General features: G+C 37.7%; 1 protein-coding gene across 1 annotated transcript; it reads right to left on the bottom strand.

Moving 5' to 3' along the window:
- Positions 1-3,108: 3,108 nt before the first annotated feature.
- SCRN3 (secernin 3) lies at positions 3,109-9,271 on the bottom strand. The gene is made up of 6 exons (XM_009996161.1): positions 9,096-9,271; positions 8,148-8,347; positions 7,507-7,719; positions 4,855-5,017; positions 4,336-4,516; positions 3,109-3,560 (listed from the first exon to the last, which is right to left on the bottom strand). The coding sequence occupies exons 1-6, from the start codon at positions 9,194-9,196 to the stop codon at positions 3,405-3,407; spliced, it is 1,014 nt and encodes a 337-aa protein (XP_009994463.1). The 5' UTR covers positions 9,197-9,271; the 3' UTR covers positions 3,109-3,404.
- Positions 9,272-9,282: the final 11 nt, after the last annotated feature.

The following is a 9,282-nucleotide window of genomic DNA, read 5'->3' as shown; positions in this document are numbered from 1 at the left end:
AACAGCATTTATATGTCTAGATAAACATCTTATATAGTGAGGGAAGGGAACCCAGATATTAAAAAATCATGATTTGCTCAAGAATATGAGTAGCTCTTCTCATCCTTTTTTAAAAAGTCGTTTCCTTTTTTTTTAATATGTAGATTTTTATTATAGCTACTTGTACATTTACTTTGTACTAAGAATTAAGTTATTTTAGCAGCATTAACTACTGTTCAAGAAGCAGTTGATTTATGGTAGCTATAACTCCACATGAGACTTATATTGGAAAAATAATTCCTTTAACTGTCAGCCTTACTGCACTTCTGCAGTGTGTACAGAAACATAACTGCATCCTACTGCATATGTATGCTATACAAACTGGCATATTTTAATGTTTTCCAGCAACAAAATAATTGCCATTTGTATCCAGCTGTGGCCACAAAGAAAAAAAAATGTATTTCCATTACAACTGTTGGAAACAACTACATCAAGTACTTTTGAATAATTAGATATATGTGACTTAAGAGCAGAAGCTTCTAAATATTGTAACTTGTCAATAAATCTGTTACTTCATTTCAGAGTTCTGAGCTTTGATGTGAGGTGTGGGAGGGTTATGTGTGCTTACCAAAATTTATGACAAATGTGTTTTTCTGAGAAATTTGTTAAAGTGGCTCTTGGGTTTCAAATTTGGTATTTCTTAAATCCACCATTGATGCTTTTTAAGTAGTTGTTGATGGGTGTTCACACAAAGATACTAGTTTTTGTCTAACAGCCTAAACAGATCTTTACAATTGGTTCACATAATCTATTTATTTATTTATTTAAAGTTGGGGGTTTTTTTAGGGGGGAGGAGGGGGGCAGAAGTGGGCAGGATTCTTTAAATATTCAACAAGCTGATCCCAGGTCAGCTTTATGGTCCTATGCACAGTCATTGTTCTTGCACTCCTGTATTTCTCATTTTCATCACAAAGTCCTGCCCTTGCCTTCTTTCTATAATGGATCTGCTATTCCCTATATTTGAACACAATGTATATGTTTATAATAAGAAATTGCTCAAAATTTCTAATTTGAGAAGGCTCCCTAATACACATCTAATTAAGAGAAACCTCTAATTAACAACTGGCACCAAGTTCTGTTAGATTGACTGTTACAACTTTGTGACTGCCAATATCATACCCAAGAGTCTCATGACAGTCTATGATGGTTAATAAATAAAGAAACTAGGAATTAAATGCAGGATATGATAATCTGTTTCTAAATCACTGGGTACTTCTGGAAGCTAAGGATAGACTTTGAATAGCTTTAGAAGGTTAAGTAACTCTTACCTGATACAAGGAGAACTGGCAAGTTTTAAAATAGTTAACAATTTGATGTATGCCAATAGTTTACCTAGGTAAGGACGATTTTTTGGTAGTTAGAAATAGCTTTGCTTTAAAGTTGTGGTCAGTGATGCAATGAGTTTTTATTTTGAAGGTGGATTAGTTTGAGATAAATCTGTTAAGTTGGAAGTTACAGTGCTGTGGAAACATCCACTGAGCATGTCAGTCTGGGAGTCTGCAGTGAACCACAGGATTTTTTTTTTCTGTCACTAATTTCAGAATAATTGTGATAATTGACAAGGGTCGATATAAAACTCCTAATTTTCTAGTTTTTAGTATTTTTTTTCTAATGATCCTTCATTAAGCTCTAGATCTTTTAAAATACATTAGAAAATGTGCTCCTAGATTAAATGCATGCAACGGTTGCCCTCTAGAGGACATTCTGGTTTTTAAGATTATTTTTTTGTTCATGTATGGTGGTGGAAAAGTTATTTATTTCTCCTGATCTCATCTTCATTTCACTCACTCAGTCTCTCTTGCTCCTGCCACTTGGTACATGTAGGATCACTAAGACTAGAAAATGCGGGAACTTTTCCTAACCTGTTTGTTTCTTGCTGTGGATCTGAACACAGTATCCTAAATTAACTCCTACTTTCATAGTAGGATTAGGAAGAAGAACCAGTTCTGCTAAGCTTTTAATTTTCTTACTCATTCTGCAAACTGTATTATATATTTATTTTTAGTTTGCTTAAATTAAAATGAGAAAACTGCATGTGTGTAGCTCCATCTTTAGCATGAGATGATTCTAGAAATTAACTAAATATAGAAAAATCATCAAATAATGGTCCCTCTGTGGTTTGCTGTGTCTTTCTCTGGGGATCCTGTGTCATGATGCATACTGCTCCACTTCATGTTATGTGTTCTCTTCTGAAGGTCTGCAGAAGTGTTCATTGTTGGGTTGTTTTTTTTCTCCTTCCAGTTATAGTTGATATTTATCCTGTTTGATCATGTAGTAAAGCCAGAATCTCCTTTCTTTGTTGCTTGCTCAGTTTGTCCCTTGCCAGGGATAATAAAAGTAATGCCACATATTGATCATTACTTTTAAACAGGATCAGGAAGGAAGAGTTCCTGGCAAGGCAAAAAGCTTGATTACATTAACTCCATGTTACTCTAGTAATTTTGGCAAGACAAGTCATGGTTCAAAGGCTTTATATGAAGTGAAAAACTTTTAAAAGTCCTTTGAAGTGTCCCACTGAGTACACGTATATATTTGTGTACCCCAACCTCTTCTGCCTCATTGCCTGATTTTAAAATAGTTACAATTCAAGCAGCATTTGAAAACTCCCAAGTGTATTGCAAAATTAATTTGACAAAAATATTTTATGTAAATAAGTTAATTCCTTTTTCAGTGTCAGGGTGAGGAGAATAGAAGTTAAAATTGTGGGGTAATTTGCAGGTTGCTTGCATTTAATTCCACGTAGCTGGTTTTCACAACAAATCATGGTGAAATTGTAATTGTGATTTGGTTTTAGTATACCTTAAACCCTCAGCCTCATTTTACATTGAAGGAGTAGAAGGTTCATATATGAAATGTGATTTTATCAAACAGCTGAATATCAATCTTATTTGACTTGCATTCCTTTTTATTCAGTGCAAATAATAGCTTCTATTTTAGAAAGTCTTTCAGCATGGCCATTTTAATTCAGACAATGTGAAATTCTGCTACATGTATCTTGACTATAAAAGCTACATGTGTGTTCACTAGTACTGAGTTCTAAAAATCTGCATTTGCGTTCTTTATCCAGGGATGGGGTCATTCCACAATTTAGCCAAACTATTGCATTCTAATTCCATCTCTTTTGTCAGCAGAACCAATCTCTGCTAACAGCTTTATGCCACTCACAGACAAAGCCACTGCCTAGCTCTTAAGAGCCTTTACAGCATTGCTTCATACAACTAAAAGCTGTTTGGCCTGAATATGAATCCACATCTTTAAAACTGTCCATATGAACTGGTATATTGAAAATAAGATGTAATCTCTCCAACCACTTCATTAGAAGAGGTAATCATAGAACTATGTTCTACCACATTCAAATAGTAGCTTTAGCTGTATATTTTGAGTTCTTCTTCTACACACTGTGAAAAAAGGTTAACCACTTGGTTCATGTCAAGACATCCATTTTGCAGGATCGATTCCATTTCACTGATCTTCTGTTTCTCCAATTCCTGTATCTCTTTCAGCATCTCTTTACCTTTGCCCTGCAAAAAGAAACATCTGTATTTCACTAAAAACTATGCAGGATATGTAGTATTCATCCTATCAAAATTCTGTTCTACGTCCTTATTTTAACCTCTCAGTAGTTTCTAGAGTACAAGTCTGTGTTGGTAGAAGTTAGCACCATGACAGGTTTTCTTAGCTGTCTTTCCTAATATCCAGCACTTGCTTCATCTCTCAACCTCCTTGTCTGATGGACTGAAAATAAACAAAACTAAAGCTTCTCTAGCTCTTTATGCTACCAAAACTTAAATGGGCATGTGTCATATTTTTTAGAACATGTATCTGTAAATAGAAGAGATGCTACTGTTAAACAACTATCTCCCTGCTTCCCCTTTGTGTCCAGTTACCTTTGGGATCTTCTTTCCTTTCCTGTCCATACCAAGCAATGACAAAGGCATGCCCTCTTACTGCCTAAGACAGGGTCCTGAAGAGTTTTACATACTCTTGCCAGGAGCTGTGCTCAATCATTTCCCTGTTATCTGACTAGCTCAGAAGTATGAGTGGCCTGCTTCTCTGCAAGGTGAGTAGCACAGATACTTGTCTGGGGCTGGGTCTGGGAGTACAGCTAAGTGCTAGTTGCAATCTTTACTGTCTGAAACATACGCCTGCCAGACGCCAAGCTGATGGGCTTCTGGTGCATTACAATGTTCTTCACAATCCATCAAAGGGCATTAAATAGTATCACATTAACAAAATGTGAGCAAGGGGCTTATAAAAACCACCTGCTTGCATTGAAATCTAATTTAATCAACATACCTTGATAGTTTCCATAACTACAGCAGCACTTTCATGTTTTTTATAGAGCTCATGTCTTCGATCTGGCTTACTCTGAAAACGTGGTTGCTTCTTAACTGGATCATCAGGACCAAATGTAGGGGAACTAGTTTTTACTAACTTAGTAATATTGGGAACAAAAATGAAAGGCTTGAATACAGACCTAGAAAGAGAAAAGAGAACAGAGACCCTTTACTGATACAGTTTTGTTAAAATTCTTGAGTCAGGAAATTGCTGTATTTCCCCCCATTCTTCTAATCCCTTCTCTTAAGAATGAAGTCTTAAAAAAAAAAAAGATCTCCTGAGTGTCATAGCAGTGTTTCACTAGATGGGCTGGTAGATGGCATTATGTTCCTCCTGCTTTTTGATTGTGTGCTTTTTTGGGTGGAGGAACAAAACAAACAAACAAACAAAAGCCAAAAGGAATATAATTAGACAAATTCAACACTTTTCATTTAGATATATTCAACTTTTTATCCTAATTACTTGCTGCTACATCACCTTGCAGGATCTGGAGTTCCAGTAAAGAAGTGAATACATGGCAGGTCAGGCTGCTGAGGCAATACAGACACCATGCTTCCAGTTGTCATAAATCCACCTTGCATATTAATGCCACTCTCTTTGTCACGAAGAATTTCCATCATTATTTCAGGAGTGATAGATCCTGTTAAGGATACAATAATTTGCAAACAGCACTACCTATAATACCAACTAAATGGCACGTTAAGTACAACTGGGTGCTTTTTCCTTTAATAGGTAATACCAATTTTAGTTTGTGTTGGCAGAAAAAAAAATCATCCTGAATATGTAGCACACTTTAAAAATATTAGTTTTACCCAAAGCATTTCTTTCAAAGAGCAGGTGAAAATAAGCTCTAACATTTATGACTTAAAAGAGGAGGAGGATGATGGTACATGATATTTCAAAGAAAAGTAAAATACATATGGCTAGCCAATGGTCATTTACACAGTAACTTTTCAGATGAAAATCAGTAGCTTGTTAACTTGTAGAAGTTTAGATAAATCATTATAATAGCTATTGGTATTTGTACACGTTTAATACTACTAGGTTGCTTTGGAAATGTAAAAATAACAACTGTGCGTGGATTTTCTGTGTAACTTGGAAAATCAAATGCCAAGACTTTTTTTTTTTAATCATCTGACCTTGCACAGCACTTAAGCTTTAAGTTGGTAATCGAAAGGATGCACTGGAGTAACAACATCTTCTGTAATCTGGATTGACAGTTACTACAATAGTACATCCATTTGTAAAGTCATCTTATGTGACCTATATATACATATATCATATGTACCTATGTGAGGTGTAGTGCCAAATGTTTCTATGAAAATAACTCTTCCCAAGTAGGTGAAACAAACCCCTTTCTCCATATGCCTCTGCATCTAGTGTTCAAATGATATTGCTCTTCACGTAGTGTACACTGAAGCTTAAATACTGGCCTGGTATCACTAGGCAATTGAATAACCAGCAGCACTTACAGTAGTTTCCTTTTCAAACCTGGTGTACCAGCTGAGCTGTGCTTATGGCAGAAAAAACGTTAGTTCATTCACTGTTTTTTCTACTTCCACTTCATCTTTTAGCATTTCCCTCAGTGAAGTTCTAGCTACGTGCAGATTCTTTTTTTATTATTGAACTGCCTTGCCATTTCCTCTCAGAATAATCACTCTGCTGCTAATTTGGATGTCTCCAATATTATTTTTATACACAATTCAAATTGCTTGTAGACAGGCATGCAGCACTACATTTTAGCAAGGAAACACTCTTAGGTATTCCCACCGTTGCCAAGGAATGTCAGAGAACTGAAGAAACAAGCTCGATAAACCAAAGAAATTAAAAGAAGCAACAGTCACTTTGGCAACTGGAATTTTGCAACTTGTCCAGCAGGAAAGAGGTACTGCATATTTTCCACTACACTTTTTAATTATTTTGTATTCCCTGTTTTTTGAAGTATAAATGTTTATCTAAAAATGGTCTTCACTTGGTAGGTAGCCTGGAAAAAAACTGTAATGCCACTAAGTGAAAGGGTAGATTTAGACACCAGTGATTTTACTGATGCTGTAAACCAAATAGCTTTTAGTTAGGGGCACCTATTTAAAATAAAGCTAAACAAACTGAGAACATGTGAGGTTGATAACCTGAACACCTAGTGTGATTTTTAAAATGGCTCATAGAAATGCCTGAAAATAGGGATTTAGAATGAAAACACTGATAGAATCTCAGCATTGTTATAATACAAGTAAATACAGGTATTAGGAAAATGCATTCACTGTTCAAAACCTGCAATTCCCAAAATGAATGTAGGATTTACATGATCACTAGAGCAGGATAGCAAAAGGTAATTCATTCTAGCACATTAACTAAATGGTAAGCAAGGTCTGGTAGAGCTCAGCCAAATACATAAAAGTACAAAGGTGCAATGTCATTTTGGTTCAGTTTAATTACTTCAAATAAGCTAGTGAATAAAGATGCAGAAAAACCTGGCAGGTGAAGGCAGTTAAAAGAGAAGTAATAGTTTCTTTCTATAGAGGTCTGAAAAATAAGTGAATAAGTTGATGATTAGGAGCTCCTTCTTACAGAAAATTATTTTATGATACTGTGTGTTTTATTAGCCCACACATGGTTAGAGTTGCAGTTATAATGAAACCACAAACATTTAAAAACCGATCTCAAAAACTAAATGCGAGACACGTATCTGAATTCTGTGCTGTTGTCTTAGGCCTGTATGAATGGTGGCAGGCTGAAGCTGTTCATAAGGTTCTGGTTTTGGCTGCAATCCACTCGATTCTGTTTTAGCCTCTGATTTTTTTCTTAGAGGTACATATAGCCTATCAAACCATTTCAGAGCTCAATCTTAAGCAGTGTTCAGTGGTATGGTCAGTATGTGGCCTCTCAGAGTTGTTAGTGTAGCTGTGTGTGCTTGACATTTGACCCTTGTTTTAATTTTTCCTCATTGACAAACTGACGAGTTCAAATTGACAAGTTCAGAGTTTCTCCTTTGGGCAAAAAGTGATTTTAGTAAGTTCTGGTTCACCAAATTCATGTGCATGATTGTCCATAGCAGATGTCTAATCATTTACGATTTAATGCAGCTCACTAAATGCTTTTATATTTTAAAAAAATCATCAAAAATGATACCTTTGTGTTTGTTCAGAAGTTTGTAGCCTTCACAATATCGGTCTCCAGATGTGGTCATTCTGGCAGTATTTACGTAAGAATATGTGGCAGCAAAATCAAATTCCTCTTTCCCATCCCACCAGCCCTGGCTTTTGGCATATTCCTTTAATTCTGGATGTTCTCTGTCAATTTTGGTTGTGATAGAGAGCTGGTTGGAAATATTCCGTATGCCTCCTGTTTGTAAGGTGAGGAAAGAATAATTTTAATGCACTGAATGCTTTTTCTTCATTTTTCGCTTACAATTAGCTTACTAAAGCAATTTATGCACTGAAGGGTTTCCTACAAGATCTGAGTCCTTGTGGTTTATTCTTGGCCCTCTCTCCCTGGCTGTATGTATCCTTCTGATTGAAATTCCATTGCCCCTCAGCTCTTAATTCTATTGCCAGAATCATAGTTCAGGTTCTGTCCTACTATGCCCATCTTTACATTCTTCTTCTTAGAACTCCAAAGACAAAGTTTGTCCTTCTAAGGCCCTGCTCTTTTCTCTTATTTATGTATCTGGAGACTAGTTTGAGGCCCTTCATGAAATGACAGGTGAAAAGTGGAGAACTGCTAACTGTCATTGCATTGCAAGTGTTAAAAGCCAAGAGCATCATCCATACCTTCTACTTTTTCTGCTGCCCAGTATTTTCCTGATGTCTCCAGCACCCATGCTTCCTTTCTGTCGGCTATCAGAAAACTGTTATGGTATGTAAATACCATTTGGCTCTCCATACAGTTTCCTCCCTGTCCATATTTTTCTAGCAAATCAACTATGACAGTTAGAGCCTTCTCAGCTGTGTCTGCTCTCTCAAGTCCAAGCCTAAAACAAAAGGAAGATGTTATTTTTTTTAACTACAAACTTCACATGCAACTATTCCACCCGAGTATTCAAACTGAATTGGAATGCTCTTTCTGTATGTACCTGATACTTGTATAATGTGGTGAGAGGAAGGAGCAAGTCATTTAAATGGCTTGTTTGGAGTAGGTCATCTGTGTCCTTGGGACAGGGAAAAACAACCCAACAGCAACAGAGAAAGGCAGGGAAGGGGCTCCTAAGAAACGCCTCCAGGTCCTGTGTGGGTATTAGACCAGGGGGAAACTGTGAAGAAGAATTTACTGACTGCTGTTGGTTAGGGAGAGTTCCACTGGCAGCCAGCAGGGCAGGCCAATAAACCTGCCACATTTACAGGGAGAGGTGTGGCTGAGGCTGAAACGTAAACATACGCATGGAAAAGATGGGGAAATGAGAACTGACCTTAGGAAGAAGTCCTGAACACTAGTTTCAGAATCCCCACTGTGCTCTAGTTAAGAGTCCCAGTTTAGTTTAGTATAAACTTTGTCAAGAGAAAGACACTTGATGATTTCTTTGACAGGTTCTCTTCTGGCGCCCGATGCCTCTCGCGGGCTCCCAGCTCCTGGCAGGGATCTAATCCTTCTGCCAAGAAATACATGTTTTTAACCGTGCCTAGAGCTGCCGAGGAGACCAGACCTGTTTTCTGAACGCGAAAGCACCCACATAACTCGAACCCGCTGCTTTAAAGGACAGCCCCAGCGCGGCCCGTGCAAACCTGACGAGGTCCATGCCCAGCAGGGCCTCCCGCTCGCAGACCGGCTCCCTGCCCCACACCGCTTCGTTCCCGATGCACACGCCGTGCTCGTTGGCCCCCATCTCGGCGCCCCAGAGCCAGGCGGGCCGGCTCAGCACCACGGCGTGGGTCCGCTCCGCCTGCGGGACGCTCCGGTACGTGCACTGCG

The sequence above is a fragment of the Chaetura pelagica genome, unplaced genomic scaffold (assembly GCF_000747805.2).
Source record: "Chaetura pelagica isolate M959 unplaced genomic scaffold, ChaPel_1.0 scaffold3, whole genome shotgun sequence".
Taxonomy (NCBI): domain Eukaryota; kingdom Metazoa; phylum Chordata; class Aves; order Apodiformes; family Apodidae; genus Chaetura; species Chaetura pelagica.
This window is presented reverse-complemented; position numbering and strand designations above follow the sequence as displayed.

What these genes read in the sequence shown, in the direction of transcription:
- SCRN3 (XM_009996161.1), bottom strand. Translation starts at nt 9,196, where the DNA reads ATGGGGGCCAACGAGCACGGCGTGTGCATCGGGAACGAAGCGGTGTGG. An exon ending in GGCAGCAGAAAAAGTAGAAG is followed by an intron (nt 7,720 to 8,147) that starts GTATGGATGATG and finishes CCTTACAAACAG; the next exon opens with GAGGCATACGGAATATTTCC. An exon ending in ACTTCTGAACAAACACAAAG is followed by an intron (nt 5,018 to 7,506) that starts GTATCATTTTTG and finishes TATCCTTAACAG; the next exon opens with GATCTATCACTCCTGAAATA.